Here is a 12,134-nt window from a genome sequence, read left to right as displayed (position 1 = left end):
AGTCCCCTCTGCAAAGGACACAGAACCAGGACAAAGCCAGGGTAGCTGCTTTTCTAAGTGACCATTTCACAGGGCTCATGGACAGAAGGCTGCTAAATCCTGGAGGGCACTGACAGGTGACGGGATTCCAAAAAAAGGAAACTCCACCTTAGGAAGCCATTACTGTTTGTTGCAGGCAAGGCTCTCAGGAATACAAGTAATGAAGGATTAGTACTGGAGAGACAGGAAAGTAGTAATCTTAAAATACTTTTAAAATTCTTTTTGTGCCTAAGCAAGGCAAAAGCAGTAACCATGTGTGCGCCTGCTTTCTCACACACCTGCAAAACCTCTTTGGATAAATAAACAAACAAAAAAAATTAGAGTACAGCAAAGTCATATTCTGAAGGAGCTGGGATTTTTTTCCTTGTACACAGTAGCCTAACAAAACAAACCACTGTTGCTTGTATCCAACACCCTCCTTACTGCACTAACATGTACAATCCAAGTGTCCTTCTGAACTCAGCTACTTGTTCCCTTCCTATGTAGCTAAAAACAAAGTGGTCTGTGCCTGTAGCAATCTTTAAAAATGCATTTAATGCCTTTGGCTTTTTTGTTATTATTTTCAGCAGCTTAAGCCAACTGGGAACAAGATTTGTGGTTCTCCTGTTTTAAGATCGCATATCGAGTTCTCGTAGCAGCAGCCTGCCCTCCCAAAAGGGCTTGCCTTGATATAAAGGAGAAACTAAACATTCCATATCCATAATTAGATAAATAATACTTCAGGCAAGATATGGCACCTTTAAAAGTGCCTTTTCAGGCTTGGGTTTTACTCTGCTTGTTACTACAGAAACCATCTAGCAACCAGAATCTAACACAGACTCCACCCAAAACAGAGAAAAACAATATAGACAGAGTAGGTTTTTCTGTCCCTTTTTTTTCCCTCCTTTTGACCCACCCCCCTCCACCTTTTTCTTTTTTTGACAGGGTGGGTGAATGCTAAGGAAAAGTATCTCAGTGTGCAAAGGATAGGAGCATTTAGCATGCAGCTGAAACAGTAAAGCTCTGATTACAGATGGCAGCAATGAAAGCAGCAGTGAGTAATGAGCAATGAGAAATGCGTAATGCGGGATGAGGATATAATTTCCACACATCGGCTAAAGAAAGGTTTACACTCTTAAGCAATAAAAACAAACCATTAAGCCAGACCTGCACTGTCAGGAAGTATAAAACAGTTCTTGAAACTCTGCAGTTACTATACAAAAGCTTTTGTTTCATAAACTTTTGTTTCCTGATCTTCATAAAACATTAACATCAAGCTGCCACATGGCAATTAGCTGCCTCCTGAAATCAATAAACCCCCCCAAAAATCAACAACTGAGAAATAACCAATCAGTGAAATAGCTCAATAATTATCCTCTTCTAATAGTGTAGCAAAGTGGGTCTGACACAAACGCAGTGTGGATGAGCTCCTCCTCCACAGCTGAGATACAACAAATCACGTTCCTGTCTGAGCCTCAGGGGTGGGGTGAGAGCCTCACCTGCCTGGTGGGGAGCAGGGATGTGACCCCCAAGCCCTGCAGGGGCAGGGAAGGGTCCTCAGCTGGCTGTGGGGAGCCAGCAGGGCAGCCCTGCTCGCTGGCCATGGCCAATGCTCTCGGGAGAGCTTACCTCCACTGAAGATCCTCCTCTACATGCTGCTGACCTCAGAAGTCCAACTGAATTTTGCGCAAAAATTATCAAGCCACTCGACAAAGCTGCTACTGAGTCTCAAAAGGACAAGGAGACATGCTGATCACATTTGTGTTTAGAGAGATGCTTATCTGAAATGCACAAAGGGTGACATTATCTATCACAATCTCTGCCTATATAGATCATAAGTGCCTAGAAGCAAAATGTTTAGGAGCTATATGGTAACAAAGGCAGTTTTGCCTTCAAAATATTTTCCTTTTTCTCCTCTTAAGAGGAAAAAAAGCTCTTTTCTCCTTGTAGAGCACTATAATACTAATAAGTACTAAAGAACTAAAGTAAGTACTAGCGTGCTGTGCTAACAGCATACCTTTAGTATTTAGCATTATTTAGCAGTCATTATCAGACTTTCAAAAGATGCCAGAAAGCCCAAACCTTTCAGAAAGGCTGTCTGATCATCAACTCTATCTAAAAGACTTCAGGAAGCCAACTGATCTCTAGGAGAACTTCCTACTACTCATCTGTGAAAGTTTGTTCTGTTTCTTTTACTTTAGTCCTAAGCAAAGCCTTTAGTGCAGCACTCTCACACCTCCAACCTAGAGAGTGAGGTGAAGGTTAAGGCTTTAAAGGTAGATTCCAAAACCAGTTCTGCAGAAATTTATGGACGTGCTGGGCTTGACACCTGCATATTTCCTCCTCAAAATCAGCATGGAACTGATGATTCTGTGGCTAACACTGAGCAGTTACAGAAATGCTTACAAGAGTGGGCCTTAGCAAGTTTGCAGTGATCCACTGGCCTCCCAGTGCATCTGACTGAGGATGCAATTTCTTGTCAAGCACAGGAGGTTTGCCTGTGCAAGGAATGCGGCGCCGCGCCACGAGCCAGCTCCTGCTCATGCACAGACAAGTGCTGTAGCCAAGTTTTGGCAACAAAATGAGCATCAGTGAGTTCTTATGCCTTACAGGAGAAGTAAAGCAGTCACCACTCTGTAAAGAGCCTCCCTCAGTCTGGTCACACATGAAGGAGCTGTGAGACTTCAGCTTTACAGCACCAGAGCTGAGGGTCTGGTTAGAAGTGCTGTGGGTTCTTTACAGTTTCACAGGGTTGGGATGACACCTTTGATGCTCATCATTAAATTTCCAGCACTTGTCAGCTTCCTCAAGCTTAAGTTTTACAGTACAGTAACACAGCTCTGACTTGACTGCACAACCCCACATATTACAAACACCAAATCCTTGCTGAACCTCCACTGCAGCCCTGACAACCTTGCCAAAGCAACACCACAAACTCATCCAGCACCAGGAGAGCTGGCAAGAGGCAAACCAAACTCCTGCACATGTGGTAATCCATCCCTAAAGACATCAGCCACCAAAACTGCACCAGTGTTTTGAAAAAGCACCTGGAGATGTCCACCCAGCCAGCCCACAGCTGCTATGTAGTATCAGCATGACCAACATCAGCTACCTCTCAAAATTCAACAAAGCCCAACTGCAGAGTGGTGGACTATTCTCTGGCAGCTGCTAAAACCACTGCTGGTACAAAGAAATGCATCAGTTTTATCTCACCACAGATCCTGACAGCCCAAGAAATTTTTAAGCTCACAAGAAAAAAGGAAGCAGCCAACAGGTAATTAGTTTTTCACTCCTATCCTCTGTACCCTCTGCTTTTTGTGATGAACAGCAGTAAAGGATTGCTCTACAAGAGGACCTGTAAGACATCACCAAGTTGGCCTTTCTGATCAACCCATCCAGTCAGTATCATTGCTCTAATCCACATAATTCTGGTAACAAAAGGAGGAGCTTGGGGAAGCCAGAACAAAAAAGAGAAATTCATTAACAAAACATCAGGAGGCCCAAATCAGAGATTCCCACAGCTGACTTAGAGAGGTCCCTGCAGGGCCCATGGCACACATGGCTTCAGGAAGTGTAGCCACCGTTCACCAAATGCAGAACTGGACCCACAACAGAGCTTGAGGCAAAGAGCTGATTTCAGCTCCTTTCTGCTCTCCTGTTCCAGCACAACTTTCACACAACACCCCCAGGCTCTGCCTGCCACACCAGCTGTGGGACATGCAACAGGCACAGTCAGGATCAGCTTTAATGCTCTGTTTGCCTACTGCACATCCCACTTTGCCCCTTGCATGAAGAATTTAAAAACTAGTACAATGATGCAAGCACAAATTGTGATGACTGTACAAGTGAACCATTTTTTCTTACAGACTGGACTTCTCAGAAAGAAATATCAGAATTCTATGGTTTATTATCTGAAATAGATTTAAACATTTGGAAAAAAAAAAAAATATTTCCAACACAAAACCCTGGAAATGAAGAGAGGCTAATCTGCCAAACAGCAAAACCATCAGCTGAGGTTAGAGAGGGGGCTGCATATGACAACAGCTTGCTGCATGTAGGGCAAAAATTGCAGATTAATTTCACTGTAACACTCCACAGAAGTGAGCTCTCATCTGAGGTGAGGAAGTATGCAAGGCTTTTCCAACTGTTAAAGACAAGGGCCGGTGCAAATTAGGTAAGTGTTCCTCTTTAACATAGATAATCACAAAAAAAAGGATGACATTTTAGTTTTTATTATTTCATATTTGGCCAGGACTTTTAAAGGAAGGACTTTTAAAGGAAACATCAAACATTCACTTTTCTGTAGGTCTAGAAAGGATTCAGTCTTCCCCCACCCCCACCCTCCCATAGGATTTCTATTGGCCCTTATATTCAACACTGCAAATTAGTTGGGAATAGCAGTATTTATACTAGATCAGCAATGTCTGGTTCTTATCCAAATGTTCCACCTAAAGAGGATGCCAGTTCTCATGGATTGGACAGCCCACCCTGCAGCATTCCTGAGAATTGTACAATATAATCTTGAAAGTCAGCAGAGTGGATTATCCACTTTTTTCTGGACTTGAACTTGTGACCTTAACAGTAGCACAGCAGAAAGCAAATGTGCTATGCACTTTGCCATAGTAACCTTCCATGTATTCTTTTCAACTTAAATACACACAATTGAAACAGCTACAATTTTGGAAAATTATGTACAAACCCTATATTTTTTCTTTTTTGATTACATATAAATACAAATTAGCTATTCTTCTAAAAAGTGGTTATAATAGTAAATAAATACAAAATAAGAATCTGACCATTATACTTCATGTGCTGGGGTTAAACCCATATAAAATGTACAACTAAAATACATTTAAAATCTTTAAAGGAATATTTCTCTGATTAAAATATTTGTTTTCCCAACTTTTTCGTAGACATAAATATATTTTCAAAATAGTTGTGTTTTTTTTTCTTTCCATTTCATTACATAAATAAAGTCTTCATTGGGAAATATTAAAGTGTCAGCTATTTTTTTTTTTGCATTTGTCTAATATATTTGCTGTGTTAGCGGCACCCACAACCCTCCACAACCATATCTTGATAGTTCTTTAATACAACTTTTTCATTTTCATCAAGGTAGAGCATGGAAATAGCACTCAGTTCTGTCGGCACACAGCAAGCCTTGGGGATTTTGGAATTCACTGAATTGACCAAAGTCTGAACAATGGCATGGTTGGTTGAGTTTAGGTGATCTGCCAGAGGGAAGGGACATTCCCCGTGGCAGTAAAAGGCACTATACCCTGGCGGGGCCACAATCCAGTCATTCCACCCCACATCATTGAAGTCCACATACAACGGGTGCCTTTTGCAACTGTATTTGTGGCGTTTACGCTGTTTGTGTTTCACTTGACGCTTTTCTCTTTTATGGAGCGGGTGTCCCTTGCCATCATGCCCAAACGTCACTAACAATGGCCTGAGCTGAGACCAGCTATCTTCATCCTGATGTAAAGACCTGCTAATCCTAACGTGCCTCTTGGAGGCACTGTTCTCTTTGTCCAAGTGAACCACCTCTACCACAAACCCATGATTAGGTTGTCCATGTGCAATCCACCTCAAAACAGCTGGCGTTACATCAAAACTTTCCCATTTACTTGCATTATGATGCACCAACCTGGTGTCCAAAAGTCTTGTGACAGGGTCCTTAGAGGTGGCTGTGGCTGGCTTTATAATTTCATAAATATTAATACGGTGATGGTAGCTGCTGTTGTTCTCAAAGGCTCCATGCACCTGTTTCCGAAAAATCTGGAGTTCAGCTGAGGTGATAGACTCCTCACTGGGGATCGAAGTTAAATTGAAGAAGAAACGCCGTGCTGTTTTCCCACTCGTTTCTGGAAGTTCTTCCAAAACTTCTAATTTGATTAAACAGGGAAAATTTAAAAAGAGAAAAAAGGAAAAAATCAGAAACTGAGACAATCAATCAAACCCCTTAAGACTGTCTGCTGATGGCAGCTTTCAAATGACAGCTACCACATGTGACACACAAGACCTGAAAGACTTTCAGGCATAAAATACTCTGTCCTCTGTTAATTTGTTTGTGCAAGCATGTACAGCATGAAGTTAAAAATGCTTCATTCACTTTACACATTGGATTGGATCCTGGTGGCCTTTGCCTTCCAGGTAGTTATCATCAGAAGCAAGAACTATACAGCATAAATTTGGACTTCAAGGACGTGAATGAAAAACTCAAGCACTGGGGAATTATTAAAACTGGTGGAGGACTTTGGATAACTGTTGCATTTCTGATTTTTTTCTAAGAATACAGCTCTAACATCAAACCCTTAAACTCCATTCTGAAAAACATTACTCTGCAATTTAGGTGACCTAAAAATCTTAATGCATGAATTTTTGTGTGTTTAATCACACACAATCATGTATCAGCACCCGTAATGGTACTTTACAAAGCATGCCCCAGTATTTACCCAAAAGGGCCATAAAGAGCAGCAGGAAGATTCAACTGCTGAAATAGGGGTGGATGAAAAAGAGATAATGAAACAAAGTCACCTCCAAAGAAGAAGTTTATAAAACTACCAAAACCAAACATTCAAGGAGTCACTAAACTCTGGGCCATTCCCACCTTTGAGTAACGAGAATGGAGCTTCAGAAGGAGTACAATATACCTAGGCTTGCTAAGTACATTATTGGTACAGACATTAAGAAGTTAAGTATTTCCCAAACTAAAACTCTGTCATGGCTTTTAACTTTGGTGCTAAACACACTGAAGCGAAAAAAAATGACCTTCTAAGGGGAAGCTAAACCTGCTATTAGCAATTCTTAGTGGTGTAACCATTCCCCTTTGAATCCAGCACAAATTTTTGCATAAGGTAAATCTCAGCCTTATGGTATTTCACGACCAGACCAGTATTTGCTAATATGCAAATATTTTTGAATGGTCACAAGACAAACTTCTGCTCTCAAGAAATCACTAATGCAGTGAGAACTCAGGGGGGAAAAGGGAGTCACACTGATTTTCTTCCAAGTTTTTAAAAAATTGTAACATCAATTTTCTAACAGAATCTGCTTTTGCTGTAATCATATGACGACTTCAAACTGCAGATTTTTACATTTGCCTAAACCTTATCAACTTTGCCCTTTTAACTCCTCTCTCACTCAGCCCCTTGCCCACAATCCTTGGGTTTAACACGAATGACCCACGTGCTGGCTATTCCCCATTAACTGCCAGGTTCTTACTTCCCACGTAGGGAAAGGTGGATGAGGAGAGGTTAGATTGCACCATTCATCTTCCTCACGATAAGGCTTTTCACTAAACAGCACATCCACCTCTCAGAGGCCGCCGCCTTTGGGAAACTTAAAAACTAATTAATATCTTTTCTTGACACAGTTTCACTCTAAAAGCAGTGGGAAAACGCTTTTCCATTACTTTAGCAGCGGGGCCGCAGCATGGCAGCTCCGGAGAGCCGCAGCCAGGAGCAATTACAACCTGGGGAAGCCTTCCCAAAAACAGCACGTGAGCGACACGCGCCCCACGGGCCCGGGAAACGCCGCAGCCGCTGCCTCGGCCACGGGGGCCGGGAAACGCCGCCGGCTGCGGAGCGAGGCTCTGACCGAGAGCCGCTGCCTCGGGAGGTGCCGCAAGGAGCTGCTGGAGGGCTCGCAGGTGAGAGCCAAGGGCACCGCGGGGCTCTGCTCAGCGCGGGCGGGTCGGGCTGCAGCGCTCCTCGACGGCAGCCCCCAGGATGTCGCGGCTGATTGTTCCACTGATCTCTCACGGGGATTAGACCGGGATTAGAAACCTCCGCAGCGGCCCGGCTCAGCCGCGCGTTAGGGAGCCTTCCCTGTTTCTAGCCCCGCAGGAGAGCGGCGACCTGTGGGAACGCTTAACGCGGAGGCGCGCTGGTTCAGCGGGCGGACAAGAGCGGGGAGAAGGGAGCTGGCAGAGCCCGTCGGGCAGCGCACCCGGCCGGGAAATGCGCTGCGCGAACCCCACGGTACCGCTGCAGGAATCCGCCCCCCGCTCCTCCTCCGGCCCTGCCCTCCCCGCCGCTCCCGCAGCCCCCACCCGCCCGTACCTTCGTGGTGGAAGCTGCGGACGGTGTTGGCGCGGCTGGCCGCCCGCTCCAGCGGGAAGCCCAGCGCCGCCGGCTGCCCCAGCTGCTGCCCCGCGTGCAGGCGGTAGAGGTCCAGCATGTAGGGCGGGATGACGACGTCCTTGCCGGGGCTGGGCCGCCGCTTCAGCCCGAACATGTGGAGCAGGCGCAACTCGAACTCGCTGAGCAGGTCCTCGGGGCGCTGCGCGGCCGAGGCGGCGCGGCCCGGCTCGCTGAAGCGCCGCCGACCCACCTCCGGCATGAGCCCGGCCGCGCCGCCCAGCAGCGCCTGGCAGAGCAGCAGCGCCAGGAGCGAGCGGGTCACGGCAACCATGATCAACCTGCGCGGAGGAGGAGGCGATGGGAGCCAGTCAGCGCGGACACCGCGCCGGGGGAGGGGGGGACGGGCGGGGACGGTCCGCAGGTGGGACCCACCCGGGTGCCGGGCCATGGCCGGCGGAGCCCCCGAGGGGCCGCTTCAGGTGCGCGGCGGCACCGAAATCCCCGTGGCAGGAGATCAAAGGGAGCGAGGCGGGACGGGGGAGCGGAGCGGGGCGCTCCGCAACAAAGGAGCGCGGAGGTGAAGGGGAGGAGGGGACGCGGCCGGGGGCACCGCCGGGGCCGGGGTGCAGGTGTGCGCCGGGCCGGGCCTCCCGTCGCCGCGGCCGGCACCGCTCACCGGGAAGGGAAGGGAAAGGGAGGTGCTGCTTTTGCCCAGCAAAGCCAGCTCCCCTGTGCGCTCCCGTCCCGATCCCCGGGCTTCCCCCCACACACCCGCTGAGCCGAGCCGCGGGGGCTCGGGGCCGGCTCCGCTTCCCCCGCGGCGGGGCAGCGGCTTCCCTCAGCGGAGGGAAAAGGAGAGCTGCTTCCCTTAGCGGAGTGGAAGAAGGGGAAGGAGGAAAGTACATATCCTGCTACGTCCTTAGCCAAACCCACAGGATGACATTCTCCCCCTTGAAACTTTGGGCTGGATTATTATAGCAGTAATAATCGTTATGATTAGTGTCCCGTCCCCCCTCTCTCTTCCAGAGCGCTAGCACCTCCGCCGTGGCCCACGGAGTCATCCTGCGGAGAAGGCTTTCAGCGGATCTGCGACCGCCGGAGCTATACCTGTGTGCAGCAGCAGGGGTTGTGTCTGCAGGAGGGTGTTCTGCTCTCGGGGTGTTTTTCCCGCATCACTTGGTGTTACTCCAAACTTCGCTGCTGCTCCTCTACAGCTGCCGAGCAGAAAATAGAAGTTCCCTGAAGTGCAGTCCGCCTCGGAAACATACTTTTAGCAGCTGGCTGAGGAGGCAGGAAGGCAAGTCCCAGCCAGGGAAAAAGCTTCTCCCTTTTAAAAAGCAGCGATTGTGAAGTTGCTTCTTCTTCTTCCTCCTCCTCGCGTGTGTGTGCCTGCCCGTGAATGGGTCCCTACGTGTCTACGGAGTTAAAAGGCTCCTTTTCAAAAATGTCCTTTGCATCACGCTCATCAGACAGATGGACATTTACCGAGACTCCAGCAGCAACATCAAGATGAAGCTCGATTTGTCTCCGCTCCCTTAAAAAAGAAAGGCAAAAGGAGGGAGGAGGGTAAATAAAAGAGGGGAAAAAAAAAAAAAAAAGAAAAAAAAAAAAGGGGTGGGGAGCCGCCCGCCGCCGTCCCGCGTGGAGCGGCCGCGCTAGGGCACCGCGCCGGGCTCCCCGCCGGCCCCGCACCGCACCATGGCCGGGGGTGGCCGCCCGCCGCAGCCGCCGGGGCTTTTTGTTGCGCGGCGATGTCACGACCCCGGAGGCTCGGGGGCCCGCGCCAATCACAGCCGCCCTGTGGGAGCGGGCTGCGGCCCCGCACGGCTTTTAAAGGAGACGCCGCCTCCCTCCCTCGCTCCTTCCCTCCCTCCTCCCTCGCCCGCTCCCTCCCTCGCCGCGGCTGCCGCCCGCGCCCGGGTCGCGGTGCCGCCGGGGCGAGGGATGGGGCGGGCGGCTGTCCCGTTAAACTCTGCTACCGGCGGCCGATCCGATGCGGGAGACCCCCGGCCCGCCCGGTCCCGCTCCGGGCGGCGGTAGCGGAGCGGGACCGGGCCGGGTGAACAATGACCCATTGTACAGCCCGAGCGCTCCGCCGCCGCAAATCGGATTAACGCCGTGCCCCGGACTGCCGGGGTGGTAAGGTGCGAAGGTCACGTAAGGTACCGGGAGAATCCCGGTGCTCTAGAACTACTTTAAAAATACATATATGTACTTATTTACATTGCTCCCCCCACCAGAGCGCGGAGCTCGCTGCCCGAGCGGGGGCGAGGGCGGGAAATCTGGGGGTTTCCTCGCTCTCCTCTCCGAAAGCGAAGCGCCCGGATTCAGGAGAAGTCTCCTCCCGCAGCGCATCCGATGCGGGCTCAGCCCCGTGCGGGCGGCGGAGGGGTTGGGCCGGGTGGTTTCTTTAAGATGTGGCTGCCCTCCAGTGGCGGAACGGCGGCGGATCGCCCGGCTCGGAACGGCGGCCCCGGCGCGAACCGCCCGCCCCCGGCCCCGCACCTGCCCCGGGGCCGAGCCGCGCTCCCCGCGGGGCCGGGGCTCCCCGGGCTGCAGCCTCGACAGCTGTGGCATCGCCCACGGAGCAGGACAGCGCTGGCACGGGTGGAGAAGGCGGGTCCGTGCCCAGCGCGATTGTTCTCCCAATCCCAAGTGCATCCCTCGATCCCTGTCCTGACGCTGGCAAATCTCCTGACACAACGAGTAACTCGCGAGCAGGGCTGTGTCCTTTGCCCCGTCTCTTGTTTGTCTGCCTGGGCTCTGCGGTAGGGCCAGGTCCTTGCATAGGTATGCGACACCTAGCAATTTAGGGTCCTCATCAAAGCCAAAGCCATCGGCACACCATCATTAGCCGGGGTCCTGCTGCCTTCCCGGCAAGGCAAGTGCTCTGTGCTCCACCTCCTCTTCCCGATATCTCTCAGGGTCTTCATTTGCAAAAGGTACAGCCAGCCTGTGGCACCTTGAATTACTGCGGAGGAGGACTGAGAGCAATAACAACTGAGACCACTCCATTACCAGCTCCTCCTTTGGGAGCGGCCTTTCCCCTCCAACTTGCTACTTCTTAGTGTAGCAAGAACACCGATTTGAGACAGGAATTCAGCACATTTGGGCAGCAATAATTCCTCCTGCGGACCTTCTTCCCTTGGCTTCCCTATCACGACTCCAGCCATTCCCATGAAGCATCCCTGCAGGATGAGGAGCTCACCCAGGGAGGTACACAGCAGCAAAACAAACCACCCCAGACCTGCACCAGAGAAATTAAAAAGCTGCTAAAGCTCCCAACACTGCTAACCTGATTCTCACTTGTGCACAGAGTGGGAGAGAGGACACGGAGCAAGGTGAAATCCCTCAAAAGCTGAGTTCTTTATCCCTTGCATTCCAGTGCAGATAATGTTTAATTTTATGACTTCCTGCAAGTCTTTAGCATGAACTGAAAGTTGTGCAGTGTGACTTCAGGGTATGCCAATTATGTAAATCAGCACTAAAATAACAATGGCAACGTAGTTTACACATCACTGACATTAAATGAGCACTTCAACTTCTAATTGCCATTCCAGTTCAATCTCAGTGGGCCATGCCAGGAAAAAGTAATTTCTTGCCTCAACACTTACTGCCTGTGCCTGGAGCAGAGGCTCTACTGCATGCCCAGCACAGCGTTATCTCCAGGAGCTCTCAGTACCAGGATAATGAGCCCTAGAGGGGAGAAATGTCTGTGTGGTTGCTCTGAAGGCCTGCATACACTCTGATCTGATATCAACAGGGTCTTGTAGGTTTGCCCCTCTCTGATTTTAAGTATAAATAAGCTCTCAGACACTTCTCTTGGCCATAAAACACCTTGCCTTTAAACTTTGTCATGTCTCAATCTATTTTAATCTGGAGCTGCCAGGGCAGCAACTCTGCCTTCCCATCCGTTTCATTGCAGGCCCAAAAAACAAACACCTATAACACATTCCCTGAGTGCACTGGCACCCACCCACAGCAGAACCCCAGCCGTGGCCCCCCACCTTCCCCACAGAAAGATTTCTC

The 12,134-nt window shown here is 49.7% G+C and overlaps 1 protein-coding gene across 9 annotated transcripts in view; it reads right to left on the bottom strand.

Moving 5' to 3' along the window:
* The window catches only part of BMP2 (bone morphogenetic protein 2), a 256,010-nt gene that overhangs the window by 73,045 nt on the left and 170,831 nt on the right, over positions 1-12,134 (bottom strand). For 6 of the 9 annotated variants that reach the window (XM_063152812.1, XM_063152813.1, XM_063152814.1 and 3 more), the window contains 3 exons: positions 9,213-9,639; positions 8,085-8,443; positions 4,369-5,906 (listed from right to left, as the gene is read on the bottom strand). In XM_063152812.1, the coding sequence (XP_063008882.1) occupies positions 5,062-5,906; positions 8,085-8,436 (1,197 nt within the window). In that variant the 5' untranslated portion in view covers positions 8,437-8,443; positions 9,213-9,639 and the 3' untranslated portion in view covers positions 4,369-5,061. Of the gene's footprint in view, positions 1-4,368; positions 5,907-8,084; positions 8,444-9,212; positions 9,640-9,802; positions 9,820-12,134 lie in introns of those variants that run through there. The other 3 variants (XM_063152820.1, XM_063152821.1, XM_063152819.1) reach the window with 2 other exon arrangements.

Source organism: Melospiza melodia, chromosome 3, assembly GCF_035770615.1.
Source record: "Melospiza melodia melodia isolate bMelMel2 chromosome 3, bMelMel2.pri, whole genome shotgun sequence".
In the NCBI taxonomy this organism is placed as follows: Eukaryota; Metazoa; Chordata; class Aves; order Passeriformes; family Passerellidae; genus Melospiza; species Melospiza melodia.
The sequence above is the reverse complement of the archived record's forward strand: the minus strand, read 5'-3'. Positions and strand labels throughout refer to the sequence as shown.